This window comes from Puma concolor, chromosome C2 (genome assembly GCF_028749965.1).
Source record: "Puma concolor isolate L17-30 chromosome C2, mPumCon1.1.hap2, whole genome shotgun sequence".
In the NCBI taxonomy this organism is placed as follows: domain Eukaryota; kingdom Metazoa; phylum Chordata; class Mammalia; order Carnivora; family Felidae; genus Puma; species Puma concolor.
The window spans coordinates 996,595-1,021,274 of record NC_141675.1 but is presented as its reverse complement, the minus strand read 5'-3'; the positions used below and the strand labels follow the sequence as shown (position 1 = coordinate 1,021,274).

Genomic DNA, 24,680 nt, shown 5'->3' with positions numbered 1-24,680 from the left:
TCTAAGGAATGTGCCTTTGTCCTGTGACTTTGTCCTGTAGGTCATGACAATTCCTCACTCATTTTAAGGAAGATAGTCACCTGAGAAAAAAGAGCTTTTGAAGTCAGACAGAATTGAATTTAAATTTCTACTTGTGTCACTTCCTTACTACCCTAATACCCTTGGATGTCGTGCTTAACATTTCTGAACCTTACTTTTAACATCTGCAAAATGGGGATAACTTGGACTGAAAATACCCTGGATTCTGAGTGACTTAATCATTATGCAGACATTTATTGAGCGGCTATAATACATAATGCCCAGAGAGATTCTATAGGACAGGGAAATGTAGCATGGACCTACAAAGCTTAGAAAAAGCTGGATTTCTCTACTCACACCTATTCCTAGTTGTGCGTTCTGTGTGGTTATTAGTGGTACCTGAGTCAGAAACCTGGAAATCCTCTATTACACCTTCTTTATATCCAACCAGTTATCAAATCCAGGCTGTTTTCCTTTTTTTAGTATAAAATTTTATGATGAAATGCTTACATCTTAAGTGTTTATTTGCTGGATTGTGACATATGCATACATCTGTGTAATTCAACCACCTGTTTAGAGAATGTCACTGCCATCTCAGAAAATTCTCTTATATTCAAGTGATCCACTTGTAATTCACTGTAGCTAATACATTTCAGGTGAAGCAATAACTTCATTTACAACAGCAATGTATGGTAATATACATTGGTGAACACAGAGTCCTTACCTTCAAGGATCTTACAGCTGGGCGAGCATATTGATGAGTAAATATGAACGTTATAACACAACTTGAGAAGGAAGAGAATAGAGTTTGTGTATTGGGTGTTAGTCCTGCCATCTTGATCTCGTCCTGTTTGGGTATGTGGGCAAAGGGGAAATGAAATCGAATCAGAGGGTGGTAAGAGGTATAATGGATCATGACAAGAAGGGGAGAGACATGTTGTAAGGCTATTCAGGCCCAGGAAGCAAGAGAACAGGGGATATTGTGTGGCCAGAAACAGAATAAGAATGGCAAAAATGACACTAGAATATCAAGTAAAAGGCTGGAGCAGGGCTGAGCTTCCTATTGTAGGTAGCTAGAAGTAGCCTTACCTTGGAGGTAAGGAGTGATGCAATATGACCATTCTTTGTCAATTTCCATCTTCAAAGTTCTTCTGAACCTTATTTAAAACTCTCATTTTAGGAATTACTGATTAACATCACATAATTTTAGTGAATTGTTCTGTTGTCATCAGTATAATGTCAACTACCATTTATTGAATGTTTCAGTATTTTATCTTGGGGGCGCCCAAGATAGCTCAGTCGGTTAAATGTCCGACTTTGACTCAGGTCATTATTTCGCAGTTGGCAAGTTCAGGCCCCGCGTCAGACTCTGTGCTAATAGCTTAGAGCCTGGAGCCTGCTTCCGATTCTGTGTCTCCCTCCCTCCCTCCCTCCCTCCCTCCCTCCCTCCCTCCCTCTCTCTCTCTCTCTCTCTCTCTCTCTCTCTCTCTCTGCCCCTCCCCCACTCATGCTGTCTCTCTCTCTCAAAATTAACAAACATTAAAAATAAGTAAGTAAATAAATTAAATAAATAAATAAATATTTTATCTTGGAGTATACTCCATGCTTTACATCTGTGGTAGTGGTCCCCAAAGGTAATGGTCTCAAAAGACGTGTCCATTTTCTAATCCTTGGCACCTGTGAATGTTACTTTATATGGGAAAGATTCTGCAGACTTTTAATTTAACTAATTACAATTACTCTGAAAACTGCGATGATCCTGGGATGTCTGGGTGGGCCCTAAATGCAATCACTAGTGATTCTATAAGTGAGAGGCAGAGGGAGATTGATTATAGACAGGGAGAAGGACGTCACACAGAAGGCAGTGTGGTGATGGATGGGGACAATCGAGTGACCCTGCCTTAGGATAAAGAATACCGGCAGTCACCAGAACCCAGAAGAGGCAAGGATTTTCTGATAGAGCCTCTATTGGGAGTGTGGCCCTGAATAAATTTCTGTTGTTTTAGGCTACGAAGTTTGTAATTTGTTATAGCAGCCGTTGGAAACAATGCCCTTGTTACTTGAGAACACACATCATGCACTTCCTTATGTGCTTGTGCTCATGCCCTTCATGGGGGATGCCTCAATTACCACTCTGAATCCTGTTTACCTAGAAGATGTAGCTCAAAAGTAACTCTCTGATGCCCTCAAGGAGAACTAATCACTCTTACCTCTGTTTGATAATTGTTATGTCCCAAGTGATTAAAATAGTTCCTCACAGATAGTTAAGTGCTCAGTTAAGTACTTGTGGAATGAATTCATTCCATCATGTATTATAGTTGTTGGGTCACCTGTTTCCTCCATTAGATTCCACCCTCCCCCTTTGATATAACATTGTATAAGTTTATCAACAAATTAACTGTGTTGATTTGACACTATTTATGTACCATTTATATACTGCAGTCTGGTTACACTTTAGCTAACACCTCTTACAACATTACATAAGTGCCATTTCTTTTGAGGTTGTGACATTTAAGATTTGGTCTCTTAGTTTTGAAGTGTGCATGTTACAGACCATAGTCCGTGTGCTATGCTTTAGATCTCCAGAACTTAGGCCTCTTCTAGTTGTATCTTCTAGTTTGTATCCTTCAGCCTGTTTTATTTTTAAATATTCCTTGGCCTCGTCTTCTTGGTGCCATAGCCTTGGTTTAGGCCCATACCTCTCATCTGGAAGCTACAGTGGTTTGTCTTTCTTCCTTCTTGGATTCATTTTCTCTTTAATCGGGAAGCTCTTCACTTTGGATATTCCTGGTCAGGAGCTAGCTCTCACTAACTGTCACAGAACTGCTGATGCTTTGCGTTTTCCCAGATTGTTAGGATGAGCTTGTGGTCTGCTGCTGCCAGGCCAGGAGTTAAAGGTTCATCCTCTCCTTCGTTAGCTACTAGCAAAGCCTGTCTTTTCTCGTGTCCCCACACCTTGCCTTACTGGTTGCCTCAGGCTTGCTTCTGTCCCCCCTGCCAGATACCTGGGTCATTCTTTTCATCTACTATTTATTGGACCCTGAAGCTTTTTCATCAACAGTTAACCAGGTCACTGCAGGCCAGCCATGTCTACCTGTAGGTTCACAGGCTGAAGTCGAATGTCTGCTGCCCAGTACTTTACCACAATGCTTTGTATGTATTAGGTGGGTTGTGCCACAGGTAGACAGCTTCACCGTCATATAGACGATAAGTTTCCTGTTCTGCTTTTCTTCAGATGTGACAGCTGGGAGTTGAGAAGAGCATTAACATCTCTCTTTGTATTTTGTTTTTGATGCTCTAGGTCAGGATGGCTAACTGGTTGGCTTCCCACCTGGTGCCCTACATCTACATCACACCTTAAAGAAGCTGAAGAGAAAATTTTAAAATGTAAGGTTTTCTTCCTGTAAGTTAACTGAGCTATTTGCTGAACTAGATCTCATAGGTCACATTGCCCAGAAACTGGAGATAAGGTTCTGTGTGTGGTCTGTTTTTCCCTTTACCATGTTATTAACAAGTGCAGAAACGCTGGGAAGCAGGGGTTCTCAAACTTTTTGGTCTTGGGTACCTATTATACTCTTTAAGAAAAAAAAATTTTTAATGTTTATTATTTTTTTTTCTTAAAATTTTAATGTTTTTATTTATTTTTGAGACAGAGACAGAGCATGAGCAGGGGAGGGGGAGAGAGAGAGGGAGACACAGAATCCAAAGCAGGCTCCAGGCTCTGAGCTGTCAGCACAGAGCCTGACACGGGGCTCGAACTCATGGATTGTGAGATCATGACCTGAGCTGAAGTCGGACGCTTAACCAACTGAGCCACCCAGGTGCCCCTTTAATGTTTATTTTTTTTTTTTTAATTTTTTTTTTCAACGTTTATTTATTTTTGGGACAGAGAGAGACAGAGCATGAACGGGGGAGGAGCAGAGAGAGAGGGAGACACAGAATCGGAAACAGGCTCCAGGCTCCGTGCCATCAGCCCAGAGCCTGACGCGGGGCTCGAACTCCCGGACCGCGAGATCGTGACCTGGCTGAAGTCGGACACTTAACCGACTGCGCCACCCAGGCGCCCCTAATGTTTATTTTTAAGAGAGACAGCGTGCAAGCAGGGGAGGGGCAGAGGGAGAGGGAGACACAGAATCCGAAGCAGGCTCCAGGCTCCGAGCCGTCAGCACAGAGCCCGACGTGGGGCTTGAACCCACGAATGGTGAGATCATGACCTGAACTGCAGTTGGACGCTGAACCAACTGAGTCACCCAGGCGCCCCCCCCCACTATACTCTTAAATTAATTAAAGGACTTAAATTAGTAAGGACCTTAAAGAGCTTTGTTTATCAGTTATAGCTATCAATGTTTACCAACTAGAAATTAAAATAGAATTATTTGAAATATGTTAATTTATTCATTTTAAAGTAATAGTAAGAAACCTATTACAGATTCATGTTTTCTAAAAATAACTACTTCCCAAGCAGAAATGTAGCGAGAAAAGTAGCATTGTGTGCAAATCTCTTTAACGTTTGGCTTAATATAAGGTTAACTGGATTGTCGGATCTGCTTCTGCATTAAGACTCTTGGTAATCACATCCATGTGATCTCTGGAAACTCCACTGCATACCCATCAAAGAATGAGAGTAAAAAATTAGTTTTGTCATGAAAACAGTTTTGACCTCCTAGATCTCCGGGAAGGGTCTCAGGGACTCCCCAGAGATCCTGACTATGCCTGATCACATGCTCTAGGTGTTTCAGAACACATGGCCTTGTGTGGTGAAGCACTTACTGGACTGGAACAAGGTAACCTGGTCCAGGCCCAACCTGCCATCTGGTGGTGTCAGGATCTTGGATAAGCCACCGTCAGTTTCCCATTTGTTACCTGTAAAATGAAGGGGCAGGATGATCCTTAGAGTTCCTTCTGGTGCTAGTTTCGTAGGATTCCTTAATTCTGCGTTTCAGTGGTGTGGAAACCTGTTTTTAAAATTTCTTACGAGCACTGAAATTTGCCCAAGCTTGCACTGTTGGGGCAGGGCAGTCCTGGTATCTCTGGGTATATATTTCCTGGCAGTGGTGCTTACTGGTTCCCTACTGATTCCTTACCGAGAGAGTCTGGGGGTGCAAAAAGGAATGAGAATCGGGCCCTGGTTCAGTGTCAGATGTGAAAACAAGTGGGGTGAGCTACCCAATAGGGGTTACAGTTGGTGTTGATGGGAATACACAGACATCTGTGTTCAAAATGCTGCCGTGGTTTGCTTTGGTACCGATGCTGGATCATGTCCTTTTCTAAACCGACGGCATTTCCCCCCATTTGGAGGCCTGGGCTCCATTACTATTCTGAATGAATGCTGAGTTTCCTCTTTACTGCTACTGTGTGGTACAAAACCTGAGATTATTTGTTTGGCTGAAGGGCAGAAACTCCCAGTTCTCTGGTGTTTGTCCACTACGGGTGAATACGGGCAAGTAGGTGGTATATCTAAAGTGTCAATAATTCAGTTGATAATTTAACAGAAAGGAATTTCAAATTGGTTTTGTCTTGAGTCAATTTGGGGGAGATTTAAAGTGTTGAGTCCCACAGCACTGAAGGCAAGTAAAAGTTTTTATCTGCAAAACTGTGATTATTTGCATTATTGTTGGACTTGAACCAAAACTTCATGCCAAGACTGCCTGCCATACCCTGTCACCTCTTTTCTACTAAACTTTGAAATGACTTAAGATTCCGGTTATGTGTTTAATACAGATACTGTTAGTCCTTCCCTAAATTCCTGGTCACTTTTTAGGGAAAAATGTTTCTTTTGAGTCTGACTTCAGTCTTCAGTGATTAATCTTCCAGTGTTAGATTCAAGGTATTCTTTTGCAATAGTGTGCACAGTTAGAGACCTCCAAACAGCGGGTCCATGAGCACTAAGTTCCTCTCCAATTCTAGAAGCCTCAGACCCTCATTTGGTAGATGTGAAAAGAAGTCCAAAGAACTAACATGACTTGCGAAAAGACCTCGGCGGCAGGTACTTGAGACTTCCCTGAGATAGATCTTCCCACTTAGATGAGAATTACTTGCTTCAATAAGATGTATGCTTTTTTTTTTTTTTTTTGGAATGACCTAATAAAGGCTAAGATCCTTTGAATTGATACCAGTCTAGAAGATTATTAATTTCTGATTGCTCTGAGAATACTCCTCTTCTCAGGAGAAGTAGGGAAACTAAGCAGAATTTCTTTTTTGTTTTCATTAGGTGTCCCCTGCACATACAAGAAAGAACCTGTTTGTATATCGAATGGGAATAAGATATGGACACTGAAGTTCTCTCACAATATTTCAAACAAGACTCCACTTGTCCTCCTCCATGGTTTTGGAGGAGGTCTTGGACTCTGGGCACTGAATTATGGAGATCTTTGCAACGATAGACCCATCTATGCCTTTGACCTGTTGGGCTTTGGACGAAGTAGCAGGCCCAGGTTTGACAGTGATGCGGAAGAAGTGGAGAATCAGTTTGTGGAATCCATCGAAGAGTGGAGACGTGCCCTGGGATTGGACAAAATGATCTTGCTTGGACACAACCTGGGTGGGTTCTTGGCTGCTGCTTACTCACTGAAGTACCCCTCAAGGTAAGTGATGGTGACAGGAGAGAGACAGCCACTGCTGGTCTCTGCTAGCCTGTCTTTGGTGGTTGTTGGTGTTTGAGCCTTTCAAGACAGATTCTCTTACAGGATCCTTGAGACCAAATAGGCACAACCAATGGCCAGTTTAGTGGCTGAAATAATGATGTCAGTGTTTTCTTGTTACACTTGCTAAACATTGGTAGAAGGCTTCAGGAAAGGACTTTCTGTTTGCCAAACTTGAGAGTGTCTACAATTGAAACCACAAGTAAGAATTGTTTCAGTGGTGGGGTGCCTGGGTGGCTCAGTTGGTTAAAGTGTCCAACTCTTGATTTTGGCTCAGGTCATGATTGCATGGTTTGTGAGTTCAAAGTCCCACATCAGGCTGTGCACTGTAGTGCAGAGCCTGCTTGGGATTCTTTGTTTCCCTCTCTCTCTGCCCCTCCCCTGCTCATGATCTCATGGTCGGTCTCTCTCTCTCTCTCTCTCTCTCTCTCAAAAATAAGTAAATAAACGTTAAAAAAAAAAAAAGAATTGTTTTAGTGGTATTGTTTGTTGTTATTGTTATCATTAGATCTCTGGGCCCAACAGGCTTTTACTAACCTTTTTCAGGTTATAATAAAGTGTAACAGGAACCCAAAGGTGAGAAATTAGAAGTCCTGGGGACCAATGTTATTTTTTGGCTTAGAGCAAATCCTTCAGCCTGGAAGCTTCAGTTTTCTCACCTGTAAACTACAGAAAATATATCCGCATAGTGTATCTGACAGGGTTTTTATTATCTGTGCCCTACCTTTATTGTTACAGATTTATTTTTCAGAGTCATTTTGAATTAATGACTTGAAGTTTGCTTCAGAATCTTTGTACTTCTGCTTTCTTTGTTTACCTTATTTTCTTGTGCTATTTCCTATTTGTTTCAGCTCTGAGTGAAGGTCACATTTGAGTGCTAAGAAAATAGAAGAAAAGCTTTTTTTTTTCCTTATCATTCGGAAAGAGACAAAAAAAAAATCAACATTTTTATGTTGCCAGTGCATTTTCTCATTAGACTAATTTTTAAATCCAGAATTGCAGCCAACTTTGACAGTGAGGTCTGTGAATGAAACCTAGGATGATGGTCGTTTGTTTTCAGATGGCATGCACGCATCTCTGAGGCCGCCCCGTCACGTGACGTCAGGTGTGCTGTCAACACTTGGAAGCGTGGGGCAGCAGCCCTGCGTCCCTGAGGTTTTCTTCCCTCAAACAGTGGCTTTTGCTGTACACGTTCTTTGTCTCAACTTCAGCTCTAATACTTTCCCCCCTTTGGAGAGTTTGTAGTCCTGGGTGTGCTAGCCGGTTGTAGTCTTGTCAAATGACAGACCCCTTCTTCCAAAAAAATCCAGCAAATTTTCTGTTTCTAGTTGGCTTTTGGAATTTACTATCTTCTACTGTGTCCTACTCATAGTGGAAAGTAAGAGAAGGAATTGGATACTTTTCAGGTAAAAGATAACGGGGCTCTCTGCAGGGGGGCTGGGCTTCCTTTGTTTCTTCTCAGGGGTTTATTATGTTTCTCTCGTGGTATTTATTCTTTGGCGATGTGATACAGGACTATGTGGGATAGACCCTGGCCGTGAATCCTGGCCCTCCATGGCTATTTACTATTTAGGTCGGTCGGTGAGAGTTTCATTTGCAGTTACGAAGTACTCTGAAGAAATCAGTGATTCAAAAGAGAACGAGCACTTGTTTTTATTTGTTTATTTATTTAAATTTTAATTAGTTAACATACAGTGAAATACTGGTTTCAGGGATAGACTTCAGTGATTCTTCACTTACATGCAACACCCAGTGAAGAATGAGCACCTTAAAACTTTCTATGAAAGAGAACAGCAACATACTTTGAATGACATGGTGGGCAGCACAAGTCTCTGAAAGCAAGCCAGTGGTTCCTGCAGGGGGCTGCATTTTAGAAAATGCGTTTTGAATGCTTGTGCCTAATGCTAGAAATAAAACTAAAGAAATGTGTCAGGACCGAGAACCACCAAGAGAATGCTTGAAATAATTAGCATGTTGAAATCGAGCGATTGCTACCCAGTATTTGAGAAGAAGTCTATAGACCATGTTGGCTATTCAAGCCTATATTCTTACCTGTATAACTTACATTATTAAACACAGGTTAATTTCAAAATAGTGAGGTCCTCTGGATTTTCAGGTATCCCAAATCATGCATGACATTTAGTCAGACCACTGTGGTTGGGCACATGGTGGTGCCCAGTGTTAAGTTCATGAAACAAGGAGGCCATCAGACTGAGGTGGCTGTAATGCTCTCGTGGCCTACATAAGCAAATTAAAATCTAAGCCTGTAATTGCCTCAAGGTTATGAAATTGAAACCTAAAAACAACCAATCACAAATAGCCAACTTAGTTTTAACCTACAGCCAGTCAGATAATTTACTCTCTTTGCTTCCACACATTCTCTACGTTAAGTCTTTGCCCCGCTCCTTTTGCTGGAGCATATCTAACCACTCACTGCCACATTCAAATTTTTGCTCAAATAAACTCTGGACATTTTCAATATGACTGCTTTATCTTTTAACAGTATTAACTGAGTATGGAACTACCTACTCTCAATGTCTCTTACCCAGCTTTCACTTGATCCAGCTCTTTGAAAAGATTTTCATTTTTTTTAGAGCAGTTTTAGGTTTACAAACCACATTGAGAGGGAGGTACAGACATTTCCTGTATAATTCCCGCCTCTACACTACACATAGCCTTTCCCACAGGTACCATTTATATTGTGCTGTCATGAGATTAAATCTTTGAGGGCCACCCTGGTGCCTCAGTCGGTTGAGCATCCAACTTTGGCTCAAGTCATGATCTCACGATGTGAGCCAATGATTTGAGCCCCATATTGGCTCACTGCCGTCAGCGCAGAGCCTGGTCTGGCTATTCTGTCCCCCTCTCTCTCGGCCCCTCCCCTGTGTTCTCATGTTCTCTCTCTCTCTTCGCTCGCTCTCTCTCAAAAATGAATAAACATTAAAATATATAAATCTTTGCTTTTCAGAAAGATTTTGCAGGGAGGGGGTTGAGAAGAAGGAAAAAATGATCTACTTGAGATCAGATGAGATGCACTTAATTTCCTTCACTCACTGTGCATCTTTTCTTGTGTCTCTGTTTTTTCTCCTAATGGACTCTGAGAGAGTTACCTTTTTCTTTGTTTCCTCCAGTATAACAAATACGATCTTTCTTTTTCTTTCTGAAGTAAAACAATTTTTTCTACGCATGCAGGAACAAACCCAAAGACAACAGTCCATACCTATTTCTGTTCTCATCTTTTATGGGTGGCCCCATTCTTCCTTTTTTATTTTTATAGGGCAGTTTGAGGTACAGAATGAAAGTGCATAGTTCACTAGTTTAATGTACTTGTTTAGGAGGCGTTCTTTTGCTAGAGAACAGATAAAACCCGATCCATTTTTTTTCCTAATTTTTATTCATTCGGTCAACATAAGATGCTTCATGTCTATGAGCAGCAGAGTGTCTCTGTCCATAAAAGTTGTTTTGTGGCCTAACTTGTGGTGGCAGTCACGTATTTTCCCAATTCTTAATACTGGTTGAGAACTGAGCGTTCAGCAGTTGTGATGCTTTATGTAGAAAAGCACCTGGATGATTCCTCCATTGAAATATTGGTAATGAATGAAATACTTAAACACAACCAACCTGCTGGAATATAATGTTAAAAGAATGTTTTTATATAAGTTTTTTTATGTTTATTTTTGAAAGAGAGAGACAGAGCATGAGCTGGCGAGGGGCGGAGAGAGAGGGAGACTAAAGCAGGCTCCAGGCTCTGAGCCGTCAGCACAGAGCCCGACGCGGGGCTTGAACCCAAATACCGCGAGATCACGACCTGAGCTGAAGTCGGATGCTTAGCCGACTGAGCCACCCAGGCGCCCCTAACGAATGTTGAGAGACTGTATGTGTTTAGAAGGCTTAAGATGTGCTGGAGAAGAGATACAACTTAACCTGCTGAGCGGTGTGAAGGGGGTGGGCAGGTCCGTGGGAGCTCTGGAGGAGAACCTGGCCCAGTATGACACCTGAAGAAGCGCAGTGTAAGCTGAGGTTGAGTCTCAGGGGGAGAGCATTCTAGGCAGTGGGGAAAGAAATTGCTAGGTGGACAGCTTGGACCCTTCTGGAAAGGCCATGTGGCTGGTGAGCAGAGGGGTTACAAACCAGTTTGTAGGTTTCTTTAAACGGGGGCACAATTACTATGTCCCATCCCCCAAATGACCTTCGTTCATCTCGGTTCACTTACCACGATGTGTATGAGAGATGCCATCGTAGTTTCATTTGTAGGTTAATGTGCTGTGTCACAAACAGTAGGGCCACTCGCGGCGTGAGGCGTCATGGGCTGCCATCCCACTACCTTCCTCTTCAGGCTGTGTGATCCCCCGTAAGGTGGGCATGGGAGAGAGCCGAGTGAGCCAAGCGCACTACGCCATAAACACCTTGTCATAAACTACGGAAGAGGCCCGTGTGGAAACTTACTGATTTAGGAAGTGTTTGGCCAAGAGAATACAGTAGAATGGGTTACGACTGGTCCTTTCTTCTGCACGGAATGACTTTCAGGTCTTGGGACCTGCAGCCTTGCCTGGCTCCATCTCCTGACGGTACAGAGATGGGCTGAGCATTCTCCTGCCAGCCCCACTTGAGAAGAAAGGCTCCTCTACTTGGCCTGAAGTCGGGGTCTTTCGTGCATTGTTCTCGGAGCTGCTGCCTTGTCCCTCAGAGGCGGAGCCGGCGGGAAATGCCTTGGGGCTAGCCTTGGGGCCGAGGGTTCTTCCTCTGGCTTTCCCTGCTCCTTTCCTTCTTCTGTAAGTGGGTCCTTTGGTTCCCTTGTGCTCTTTGGTTCTAGGCCTGATTGTCTTCTTGTATCATTTCTGGCTGGTGGCTGACCTTAAAGCCCATGAGAGTCAGGTTTATATAAAATACCCTTGTTGGCATTCAGACCCCCTCCTCCCCGCCTGTTGGAGCAGAGGTCATCCCCTGCTCTGCCCTTGGGCTGTAATGTGCTCACCATCTTCAAATTCAAGACCTACTCCGGTGACCGATTTGAAGAATGCCTCTTCAAGCGTTTCGAAACGGATAGGCTCTTCTCTCCTTCCTGCTCTGCCAGTTCTTTTTCCTGTCGTTTGAATCAGTCTCTCTTTCTTGGTGAAGAAGTCTGATAGCGTGACTCATGTATGCCGTCTTGCTAGACTCATTCCTTAATCCTGGATGTGAGCCAACAATCCCGTCAGGCCGTCCTCTGTGGACTGTCAGAGGGTTGGGTCGACATTACTGTAAGTTTAGATACACATTTAAACCAAATAACTTCTGTCAGGCAAGGAGGTAATCTTGTCACCAGCTGAGCTGGTGAGAAGGTAGCCTGGGAACTTGGACTGCTGCGAGGTTGTAATAACCTGTGGTCAGGCTTTCTTGAAGACTCAAAGTTCGGTGCCTCACGGCACACGTGGTTCTGGCCACTGACTTCTCACGCCCCCTACAAAAAGTCTTCTCTAGTAGCCTTCCCAGTTTTGCCGCTATAACTGGATAACATTTCCTGGACATTTATTAACAGCCGCAACCTAAGTGCTCTGATGGTCTGTCTCATTTAAAAGTCTTCTAACCAGAAATAAGCAAGTTCTTTTCTGAGGCTTTTTACATCGAGTGGAGGCAGATGATACATAACTCCAGGTTAGACGTTTTGGCAGCGCTTTTAAAAAGTTGTTTTCCAACTTTTTTGACAATACTCTCTCGCTAAGAATTATGTGTGTGTCTGAGATAAAAGTTCCATGGAATGGTATCACACTTGTTAAATATTTTTCTGTTCCAAACTACAATTAAAAAGAGCAGCTGGCTCACTCCCACTAATGGGTAGTGGCCTGCAAGGCTCATCTAAGAAATAATAGTGACCAAAACAATCCAGACTTGCACTAAGTGCTGTGCTTACTTTATGAGTATACTTAGTAAAGTTTCTATATACTTACATGCTTTCCTTTCTGAGTGGAAACGTGCAACAACCTGATACTCCAAATGTTTGCTGAGCGTCTGCCGTGTGCTAAGCACCATGCTCGGCTGAAGACACAAGACTGAACAATTGATGGGTCAATTCACTCCCTTCAAAAAAAAAAAAGTTGGCCTTCTCTAGTGTGTGTACTTTGCATAATTTGTTAAACTGGCATTTTTATCTAGGGATGCTATTTTGAAGATCTGTATGAAACCAGGAAGCCAAAACTAAGGCAGAAACCAGGCAGTCACTTAGCTAGAGATAGACCGGACCTGACCTCCCTCACGGTTTCCTTCGTCCTCCCCCTTCTTGGGTCAGCAGATCAGTACGAGCCTAGAAGAGACGGGGCAGGACCCCCAAAGAAATTCATAACAAAGTTTAATTTACCTTAAAGTTTTTAAGGTAAAATATGTGTTAACAAAGAGTTCATCTTTCTCTTCAGGAGCCAAGTCACAGTGAATACTACGAGCTATTTCCTAATGGGAATCTCTGCTGCTTTCAACTGGGTGACTGTGTCATTGATTCCACTGAAACCTCTGGCATGCCTGCCTCTTCCCGCCCCTCAGGTCTCACTGTGGGCTGTAATAAGGAATTTAGGAGGAAGTCCATTATCAGTTAGCCTCTGCCGTTAAAAAAAAGCAAACAAACTCCTTTTCATCCCCTTCCCATACGCCAGTAGAAGATAGTCTCGTGAAGTATATGGAAATCTCACTTATTACACATCTCCACACAAGATTGGTAGCTACACTCTACACATCTTTTCAGTGCTCTGAAATATAGTATTTCAGGGTTCGGACTGGCCTAGAGTTGATACAAGTTAAGCTTTACCTTTACTGATATGTCATCTTATGTTGCTTGGCCTGTTCTTGGGGGAGAGAGAGAACCTTCTGCCCTATGGCCTGTTGGCACGGATTAGTTTACTGCAATCGGGAAATGGGGGTTTAGCCCTACTTCTGCATTAAGTAGCCGTATGTCCCGGCGCAGGTCACACAGTGCACCTCAGTTTCCTTCTCATCTGTGAGATGAAACATTGGGCTGTGTGTTCTCAAGGGCCCTTGGAGCTCTGTGCTCTGGGTCCGTCCTCTAAAGCTTTGTATTTGAGAAAATGCAGTCAAAGCAAAGGACTCCTTATCAACTCATCCTTCTCTGTGGTGGCAAAAACAATAAAACATTTTACATTGGGAATAATAGCCATCTGTGCCCATGTTCTGGCTTCTTTACCTTTCTGTTTCAGTCATGACTTAGGGAAGGGACGTAGGAATCATTGTCCATTTGTCCTTGGGATGTTTTTGCTGGCATTTGTTGGCTGTTTTGGTTATCGCTAAATATCACGTGAGTCATGAGGACCTTTGTGCCCTGTTCAGGATCTTTATGGCCTATGACACCGGATGCGGGCACGTGGGAGTACTGCTGGGAATTCTGGTCCTCCCTCGTCAGGAGGAGGTTTCATAAGATGGAACAATTAGAGCTGTTAGTGATAGGAAAGGATTTTATGTGAGATGGGGCTGAGAATTTTCTATGTCTTTGGTCATTATAGAAGAAAATTAGGAAAGGGTTAGGAACAGAATCTGTTCTCCGTGTATTGTGATCTCGTGGGTAGGGCAGATGTGCTCATGCTTACCAGACTAGGGGAAATTTCAGCCCATTATCTGTGTTTATGGAAAGTTTATTTAAAAGTCCTTTTGAACCCACCTTAAGTGCTAATTAATGCCTCTTAAATTTTTAGAATGATTGCTTCATAGGAGATCGCTGTTGTTGGTATCTGAAGCTATTTTACGAGGGGAATTTTAATCTTCAGTCATTTCTACGGTGTCAGCCACTGTTGTGATGCTGCTCTTGTTGTAGCCTTTATTATCCACGTTTACCTCCAGGAAAAAGGAAGCCCTCTTCCTCCCGTAAACCTCTCAGCTCCTATCACATCTGAAAGTTTACACGCAATAAGATCACGATGTGACTGGTCAGCCATTAGTCTTGTCTTTAATATGAAAGTTTTTGAGGTGGTTGATTCTACCTTTGCTTTATAAACCATGTTAATTCTTTAGAGTCCTGGGGTGAGATTGCCAAATGAAATTGTTTCTGTTCTTCCTCCCTACAGGGTTAATCATCTCATTTTAGTGGAGCCTTGGGGTTTTCCTGAGCGGCCGGACCTTGCCGATCAAGACAGGCCAATCCCAGTGTGGATCAGAGCCTTGGGAGCAGCACTGACTCCCTTTAACCCTTTGGCTGGCCTCAGGATTGCAGGCCCCTTTGGTGAGTGCTTACATCCGTATCTTAGGAAAGCATTGTGTTTATACGTTGGTAGTAGAGGAGTATTTACTGATCGCCACTGTTGGTCAGAACCTTAAAAACAGACTGAATCTTCTTCTCCTCCTCTGAATTACTAATTTACTAAATTACTTTTTTTCCTCCTTCTCTAAAAAGTACCAGTCCTTTCATAAAGATAATGAAACTGGATCTTCTCAAAGAGGAGATTTATAGATAGGTAGGTAGGTAGATTTATATATATAATATACTGTAAACATTACAGGTAATTAGCAGAACTGAGAAGGCAGGAAACGCTGCAGGTGAGCTAGCCCAGGGCACGAGGAGAAGTGAAGCTTGTTACCTGTTGGTGATATTAGAGAGGCTTCGGCTAGTTGGCAATACGCAGCTGGCAGATCACAAAGCCTGACTTGATTGACCATGGGGCAACTGGGTATGGCCAGATTCCCTTCTTGCCCCATAATGTCAGAGTGTTAAGATAAAATCATCCTTTTCCACCCGAGGTTCTGGGGACTCGTGATCTGTGTTTCTGGTCATATTTTGAAATATAGGGGTTAGTCTCTGATTTAGAGCTGATTCCACCCTCAGCTCCTCTGTCTCCACCCCAAAGCCAAGGGAATTAATTACCTTTCCTCTTTGTCCTCAATGGCGATGGTCTGGACCTCTGCTCCCCTCTCATCGCTTGTATCCGTGAGGAGTGCTGTTAGCCGCAAGTAGCTGAACACCGCAGTGGTCTAAACCACAGGGCCTTTCGTTGTTCCCGTAGCAAGCAAGCTGGAGGCAGGTGGTCAGCATTTGTTGTACTAGCTGGCTCGTTGACGTTGGCCTTGGGGCCTGCAGCTGTGGTTCCTGACCTTTTTTCCTCACGTTGTTTGGCTGCTGTGGCGAAGCCTCATCTCACGAAGCAGCGCTCTGAGCAAGAAGAAAGGAAAGAGTGGAAAATGGCCTTCTCCCCATAATGCTCTTTGTCGGGGAAGAAAGTTTCCTTGGAAGGCCCCAGCAGGCCTCCCCAGATGTCTCTGCCCACCCCTAGTTCTTGCGCTGGCAAAGAACAATACGTATCTGTGGCTGATCGGTCATGATCCGCTGCCAGGGGCTGGAGTGAGGGGCCCACTTACCTGGGCATGTTGCTGCCTAACTCACAGACAAGAGTCGGCTTCTGTCAGCAAGACGAGAAGAGAGGGCTGGGGGAGGGTGTGGAAATAACTGCTGCAGACGTGGCTGTAGGTTCTGCTCCCCTCTTCCTAAGTGTTCGGCCCCTCTTTGCCCTGCGCCCCTCTTTGGGATAGGGAGAACCACGGGACTGCACAGGGTTTGGGTTGGTGACCACAGCAGTCTTCCTCAGCGCTCTGACAGACAGCCTTTGTGCCCCCCCCACAACCCTTTCACCCCCCCCCCCCCCCCCACCGAGTAGTACAGAGCCACTCCTCTTAGGTTAGGTGTCCGGTCCTCCTTTGATGGACTATTCAAAACTGCATTTAGTCTGTACAGCCCTGAAGTACAAGTGGATTACGCTTGATCGCAGTTCCACATGCAGCCAGTGTGGGGAGAGTAAAGTAGGAAAAGAAACCAGGAGACAGTAGTTGGGGAGGGAGGGGGGCTCCTGAGGAGTGGCCCTCTCCCGCCACGCCCTCTGGCTGCCACTGTTGCTTGCACATGGTCGGGGTGGGGGGGTTATGTAGAATGTCGACCACATCATCAGAATTCTCCACCGGGCTGTAGAATTCCTTCAGAGGTGGGAAGGAGGGCCCATGAAGAAGACCTTGCTAGAATAATGGGCAGTGACAGCAGAAAGGGAAACTGGCTAGCCCCTGGGGCCCCGGTAGGGGCAATAGGGACCAGATGGAAGCTTCCGCCCTTCATCCTTTTTCCTCTGGGGGCCTTGGCCCTACCTCTCCCCTCAGGAGTGGATGGCCTTAGCTGGGAGGATTGGAAGTGTCCAAAATCCCGCAGAGACTCGGCTCATTTTTCCACAGAAACACTTCTTTATCCCAGTTTGTTTACTTTATTTAGAGGCTAATGGGTTACAATTGCGGGAGAACTAAAGATTAATAAGTTAACTTGAGCCATGTTTAATGGAATTTATTTTCCTATGAAGACAAGTCTTAGAAAGTTAACTTGTACGTTTTGAGCTCCTGAAACACACCTGTAAGTCAATGTAGAATACTCTTTACTCCTTATTTTAATGCTTAGGGAACCTGAGGAGAGCAGCTACTAGGCCCTGTGCTCTTTTCCACCTAAAATATACACTTAAACACACGTGGCTGTGTCTGCGTGTAACGCCCGTTCTGGGAGCAAACACAAAACCTTTCTCTGGTAGTCGGGCAGTTGACTGTGACTCAGAACGTTCACTCCCTGTTACATAGGCTTAAGTCTCGTGCAGCGTTTAAGGCCTGACTTCAAGCGGAAGTATTCTTCAATGTTTGACGATGACACTGTGACAGAGTACATCTACCACTGCAACGTGCAGACTCCAAGGTACGGGTTAGGGTTCCAGTTTACTGTGTCGGCGTGTGACACGTTTCTTCTTTGAAAGCATGTGAGTAGTCGAGATTTTTATCAGTACTTAAATGGCGGATGCTTGTTAACGTGCTCCCCTGCTCGTGGGGAGTCTGCTGCGCAAAAGTGTCCCGGGTTCCGCTGGGAGATGAGGCAGCAGTGTGTGCTATCTCCCCGCACAGTGTCCTGGGTAAGCCGAGGGGGCCGTGGTCCTGGGCACCTGCAGGAGGGGGTCGGAGGTGGGAGATAAAGCAGCACTGCAGATAAAACCGCGTTTCCGAACCGAGTCTGCATGTTCTACGCGAAAAGGGCTGCCAGATTAAACAAAAGGAGATGGTTGGCGACACCACGGATCTTTTTAGAGACTTTGCTCTGCCAAAGGGCATTCGGTCTCACAAACGCCCGGGAGATGCCCTGCAGCGTGGTTCCAGGTCACGTGATGACAACGCTCCTCTTTTGCTGAGCGCTTTTTTAATGACCCTGGGCCGGCAGGAGCAGCTCTGCTCCAGTGGGTGAGGAATACGTGAGGGCTGGGAGACAGGGAGGGAGTTGTGCAGGCATTTTGTCAGTGAGTAGAAGAGGGGAGACACCACAGGGAGCAAGAGGGCCAAACAAAGGTGTTTCTCTCTCGTTTTTAAATATATGACTTAGCGATGTTAGGTGCAAGGCACCAGTGGACAGAACAGCCTGAAGATAGTGGGGAGCTAGGAGGAGCCTGGAAGACAGGGCCGCGGAGTTGTAGGGAGAGGGTCAAGCACTCGGCAGGCCGAGGAGAGCCCCGGTTCTCCTGCTTCATGGCATAGCAGACTTGCTGGGGGCGGGGCAGGGGGGGGGACCGTCAAAAGTGTGACCCCTGAACTCTGTTTCTAAGACTGATTCGGTGGGCGGGGCTGCATGTTAAATCCTTCAGATGAATCCAGTGTGGGTGGGTCCCGGGCCACACTTCGGAACCTGCAGGTGGTACCCCAGCCTTCCACGGTTCCGACTTGGGTGACGTGCCGAGAGGCCAGGTGGACCGCGCACGCCTGCTTAGTTAAGGGGCGAGGCCGTGGCCACTGCTGTGCTGAAGTCTCGGTCTTGTTAGTAAAGTGGGTTAGAGCTTCTCTGCCAGGAGTGAGGGAGGCTGGGAGGCTTGGGGTCCCGAAGACATTGACGACTTTGTGACTCACTGGGCCGTGGGGTCTGGCGGATTAGGACGGCACCCTGTACGGACTGGTCCAGCAGTTTTTAGCGGCCAGTCCCAGGTACCTCACCTGTTTTCCTGCGTGGTCTCCCTGCTTTCCTGTCCCCCTGCGTTTCGTGACTGCGTGTGCCGGCACGGTGCCAGTTCGCTGTCTTTCTTACGGTGGAACTTGGATTCTTCACAACAGGCAGTTCAGAGTTCTGCCTGGTACTGCAAGGAAGCCGAAGTGACAGCTGAGCGGATCCGTCCTGGGAGTTTGCAGAGTGTGCTGTGTTCTTTTGTGTGACGGGCGGTCAGGTGTGGCCACAAGAGAAGACGCAGGCTCAAGAAAGCAAAGTTTGTTATACTCACAGGACCTAGAAAGGGGTCACTGAATGCCACGAGGCGGGACGGGGAAGCACGAGACTTTGGTCACGTGGCAGAAAACAAGTGTGAAGGGAAAGTGAGGCCAGAACTTTTATTGGGTCCTTCAGGAGAGGCAAGGCCGGCCGCAGCAGACGGTTTAGGACCGGCTAGTGGACCGGCTTCGGTAGGCTCTGAGATCCGGGGCTGGTCTCTCGTTGCCTGGTGCCTGGCCCTGGACGACTGAGGCAGAGGGACGCTGCCTCCTGGGTGGTGGGCAGGACGGAAGAGGCGTGGCACCGGACTGCTAGCTGGCAGGTGACCGGCGTGGTCCCGGGTGAGCCCTTTGCCGTCTCTGAGAATGGGCTGCTCCAGGAGGCGGCCTCTCCCTTGCCAGAAAGGGCTTTTTAAACAGCAAATGTCATGATATGCAGGAGAGAAAAGATGTAAACACACAAGGAATACTCAATCTGCATTTCTTCTCATCTTGGTATCTTTACTATTGCAGGTAAAAAGTTGGTGCCGTGCACGTGTTGGAAAGCTATGTTCTACATTTCAAAATGAGTTACAGTGAAGAAAACATTTTAACTCTCCCCATAGGGAATTTAATAATTTAATGATCGGCAGCTAGGGTTGCGTGTTTCATTTAGAAGAGGGTGACTTTTAATCAGCTAGAGTTGAGAAAATCTTGTTTATCTAACAAAAGCGTGTACCTTCTGTGGGGTTTGTTTCTTACACTTTCTAGTGAGTCATTTTCTGTTTAAACTGAGGCTTTTCTTCGGGAGAGGTTAAATATGAGTGTTTTGATAGAGACGGTGGGAGTGCGATGCATGCTCCTCCCCCGAAGTCACATGTGCGTTGTTTTCCTTTTCCTTAAGTGGTGAGACAGCGTTCAAAAATATGACCATTCCCTACGGATGGGCAAAAAGGCCAATGCTCCAGCGAATTGGCAAAATGCACCCTGACATTCCAGTTTCGGTGATCTATGGCGCCCGATCCTGCATAGATGGCAATTCTGGCACCAGCATCCAGTCCTTGCGGCCACATTCATATGTGAAGACGATAGTAAGTGTGTGGCTCCGTCTGGGCTTCCGCTTCCAGGTGCAGCCTGCTCCGTTGCGTCGGCCTGCGGGGAGATTCCGCATCATCCCCGAGCTTTCAGGGCCTCCGTCAGGACCCGATGCCACGTGTGACGACGGGCAGGGCTTGACGCGCACACCTGTCCAGGCCAGCCTTGCCTGTCCCCAGAGCTGTGGCATCTCCCAAGCGGGAGAAGGACACTCCGGTGGCCCCTGACCAGCTCCCCCCCTCACCAGGCAGCATGTTTTCCCTCGGTTCATTCGATCTGCTGGCGCAGGTCAATTTAGAATGGCTCTTGGTGTAAAATTGTAGTAAGGTCCACTAGATCTTTCCCTTTAGTCTCAGATTCTGTAGTTGATGGAGATACATACAAGTTACTGCAGATCAGTGTTGCTCATCCTCTTACGTTTTGTTTCTGTATGGCTGTTCTCACTTTCATTGCCAGGTGCCTTGTTTATGTCATCGTGTTTTTTTAAATGCTTTTGCTCACCGACCTCCTGACGCCTTCCTTTCTTTCCCAGGCCATTCTCGGGGCGGGGCATTATGTGTATGCAGATCAACCGGAAGACTTCAACCAGAAGGTCAAGGAGATCTGTGAGACTGTCGACTGAGCATACTGGCGGGGACGTGGGGCAGCCTGCGGACTGATTCGGTGCCTCCGCGATAGTGCACAGTCCACCATGCAGAGTAAGGACTACAGCAGAAGACCAAGCGGTCTTCTCGACTGTCCTTCGCACACACTTTCTTTGTGGAGTTGCCTGCACATTTAAATCAGTTAGTGCCTTCTAGAAGAATGGCTTTCCTTTCTCCTACACAAAATCAAAATATTCAAGAGTCTCCAAACCTAATAGCTTTAATAAAAGGTTATCTGTCCCTCTGCTGTACTGACAGATTGTCACTTTTCACTGAAATGTAATTACTTTCTATCTAACTTTGTTGTGTCTAGTACTTTTTATATTTCAGTCTGTGTTGCCAATTAAAAACGTGACTACTGGGTCTATAATTTTATATCCTGGAAAGGTGCACTTTATTTTCTTTGCTTGTATTTACCATGTCTAATGACTGATCTAGGTAATCACAATTTTGTGTAAAAATCGATCAGTTGTTTAGAATCCTCCACTTTGTTTTTGAAATGGAGTGCTGATGAAACAGATTTTGGTTTTAAAAGATGGGAGTTGATCACCAGCATTAATTTCTGTGCTTTTCCTCTGTCCTCTATGTAAGGCTGCAAAGCCATGGTCAACATCTTAAATGTGGCTCATCCGGATGTATCTCAACAACATAATTCCTTGAACTCTTCTATATCTGGTATGATTGTGTACTTACAGGGAAACACGACATTAATACTTAAGTGATTTAAGTACTGCACAGCCCTAACTAGAAGTCTGTCCTTTCTTCCCCGTTAATACTCTTTTCTGTGAGCCAGCTGCAGCAGAAGGAACAGACTTCCTTCTGAGGGGATACTAAGACTGTTACCTTCCGGTAAGCCATCATGCGTTATCATTAACCTCTAACTCTTGTAGATGGGTGCTAAGACGGGATTACGTTTTAACCACTGAAATAGACAAATAGGTGGTGCTCTTATGTCTCAAGGCACCAGAAGGAGATGGCACTAGGTGGTCGGGGTTCTTTGGTTTTCATTTTTGAGGTTTGTGTTGATGAAATGATGCACATACTTGAAGTTATATTATAAAAACTGTACAAGGTTGATGGAACTATTTGACCATAACTACCATCAAGTATAACACTTTGTTGCTGTTTTAAAACGAGGAAAACTTTGAAACTGTGAAAATTACCATGTGGTAACTGGCTGCTGAGAAGACGCTCCAAAAGAGAAAGTGGAATAGGATTGTGAGCAACAAGGCATCTTGGCCTTACGTTCCAGTAACATTGCTTGTCTGGGAGAAAGGTGGTTATATAAATAAAAAACAGTGAACTAGAGCAAAGAAAGGTTTAATGGTTTTGACTGTTACCTTTTTTAAATGGTTAATTAGGAAATCTATAGTTAAGAAACGTAAGGTTGTATCATGTTGATAACTGCCAGAAAGACCGAATGTTCTGTTTTCAACATTACCTTCCCTACTAAGGAAAAGGCAAATTGTACTGAAGCACAACAGATAGTTCCCAGCGAACAGTTTGTCTCACTTGGCACCTAAACTAGGTTACGGCCAAAGGTAACACGAGAGCCCAGGCACGCTGCCCGAGCTCTCTGCCTGATGAACAAAAGTAGTCCGTACTTTGCAGTTAGTGTCTCTGAGGGCTAGCTCCAAACCTTTAAGTGGTACAGATAATTTGGGGACTGTTTTTGCATTTTTGACACGCTCTGCAGTCTCTCTTAATTGGGCAAATGACAGTTTTCACTGGTGCAGGAGGATCTCTGTGAAGGAAACTTGGTCCCAACCCTTGGAGGGAAGCTACTAGTTCACTTAGCAAGTGGAGTTTCTGGCCACGACATGCCAGGTGATTCGGGGGAAAGATGTACCCAGATGTCAGGTGGAACTTATTTTCCTGCTAACTGATTTTGCTTTATTTGAAAAATATTGTCAGACTTCTTAAAAGTTGAATCTTCCCTTAGTTTGTACAACATGTAACCTTGTGAAAATTGAGCGAGCAGAGACGGTCACGGTCCTCAAAATTCCTGAGAATACAGTGGGTGCTAAATGTTTTCTTAAAAAATCCTATTACAGTATTTGATCTTTGCTAAATTATGCACAGTGTACTTTAACTGTATTTTACAGAATAAATTTTACTGTGATAGTTGCACAAAGCTGCTGTATTTTTCTTGGGTTTTTGGTGTGGCCCGGTCTGTTTACACGAGTTACTGTAGGACCATGGATCCAGTGGGTGTGCGGGAAGGAACACTGGTGGGCGTTGGGAGGGAAGGCTGCTGTGCGGGACCCCGACTGCCAAGCACGGCTGTTCCTGGCTTAGTGCCTCCCTTAGTGGGACGTCTGCTTCCTTCTAAAACGAATTTTCAAAACAAAGTTTTCCTAGAGTTGGTTTCAGAATATAATTTAGAAAACACTTTTGAAATGCCTCTGTATATGGGGCACCTGGGTGGCACAGTTGGTTAAGCATCTGACTTCAGCTCAGGTCATGATCTCACGGTTCATGGGTTCGAGCCCCACGCCGGGCTCTGCGCTGACAGCTCGGAGCCTGGAGCCTGCTTCGGATTCTGGATTCTGTGTCTCCCTCTCTCTCTGCCCCTCCCCCACTCATGCTCTGTCTCTCTCTGTCTCAAAAATAAACACTAGAAAAAAAAACAGTGGAGTGAAATGAGAAATGCATAAAGATGCACGAGGTCACAATGATGGTTAAAACACCAAAACTAGGGGCGCCCGGGCCGCTCAGTCGGTTAAGTCTAACTCTTGGTTTCAGCTCAGGTCATGATCTCACAGTTCATGAGTTCGAGCCCCGCGTCAGGCTGTGTGCTGACAGTGCAGAGTCTGCTTGGGATATTCTCTCTCTCCCCCTCTTTGCCCCTCCCCCACTCACTCTCCCTTGCAAAGTAGATAAATATTTAAAAAAAACAAACTATTTGGAGATGACTAGGGCTCCAACCCATTATTTTGAAAATTGCTAACTGGAAAAACAAAGCATTTACCCTGAGCATTTTGTGGATCCACTTGACCTGATAAGGGAAAGTTCTTCACGTGAGAGTCATAGCTAGATGTCAGAGAAATGATAGGATTAAGAAAGCACCATTTTGTCACTTCTAGTGAAATAATGGACCTAGACTGCTGAAAGGTGAAAGGTTGACGGGAAACGTTTTGTTGAATGGCTCGGGTTGATAAATGTGAACCCAGTGATCGATCTGAGTGTTACTAAAAAAGGAACAGCCAGAGGTTAATGCCTCCAATGTGTTGCAATAGCAAGGACCCAACACCGGCGGTGTTGAATTATTGGCCAAAACAAAACTTGAATGTAATCAAGCCTCCACGTCGGAAGATCAGTTCGTAAAGGTGTGGGATATTGAAGAACATGGTCAACACACGAAATCCAGAATGTGGGAAATTCCACAGGACAGATTGATTACCCAGTTTCTTCAACAAATTGCAGGTGTAAAATAAAGACAATGGATGGTTGGACTTAAAGACTAGGAAACATAACTTGTTTGCATCCTGATTTGAACAAAACCATCTTAGACTTTCTTTGAGACAGAAAAATTTAAGATGGCTTGGATATCAGATGATATTAAATAATTATTAATTATGGTGGGTAAAATGATATAGTGACTACATTTGGTTTTTTTTAAGCCCTTATCTATTAGACACACACACTGAAGTCTTTGTGGTCGAATTTATGACTGAAAATACTTAGGAAAAAGAGGGCAGGAAATAAATAAAATGAGCAGAATGTTATGTTGAAGCTGAGTGACAGATATAGAGGGGCTTATATCGGGGGTTATTATTCTGTTCTACTCTGATGCATGCTTAAGAATTTCCATAACAGGAATTTTTTTTTTTTTTTTTTTTTTTTTATTTTCAACGATTATTTATTTTTGGGACAGAGAGACTGAGCATGAACGGGGGAGGGGCAGAGAGAGAGAGGGAGACACAGAATCGGAAACAGGCTCCAGGCTCTGAGCCATCAGCCCAGAGCCCGACGCGGGGCTCGAACTCCCGGACCGCGAGATCGTGACCTGGCTGAAGTCGGACGCTTAACCGACTGCGCCACCCAGGCGCCCCCATAACAGGAATTTTTTAAG

At 44.9% G+C, this 24,680-nt stretch overlaps 1 protein-coding gene across 2 annotated transcripts in view; it reads left to right on the top strand.

Moving 5' to 3' along the window:
* Positions 1–22,739, top strand: part of ABHD5 (abhydrolase domain containing 5, lysophosphatidic acid acyltransferase) — a 31,667-nt gene extending 8,928 nt beyond the window's left edge. Inside the window, exons 2-7 of one of the 2 annotated variants that reach the window (XM_025914041.2) lie at positions 3,320–3,405; positions 6,230–6,602; positions 14,702–14,856; positions 17,235–17,346; positions 19,771–19,957; positions 20,494–22,739. In XM_025914041.2, coding sequence (XP_025769826.1) covers positions 3,320–3,405; positions 6,230–6,602; positions 14,702–14,856; positions 17,235–17,346; positions 19,771–19,957; positions 20,494–20,583 — 1,003 coding nt within the window. In that variant the 3' untranslated portion in view covers positions 20,584–22,739. The remainder of the gene's footprint in view (positions 1–3,319; positions 3,406–6,229; positions 6,603–14,701; positions 14,857–17,234; positions 17,347–19,770; positions 19,958–20,493) is intronic. The other variant, XM_086720287.1, reaches the window with a different exon arrangement.
* The last annotated feature ends 1,941 nt before the right edge of the window (positions 22,740–24,680 follow it).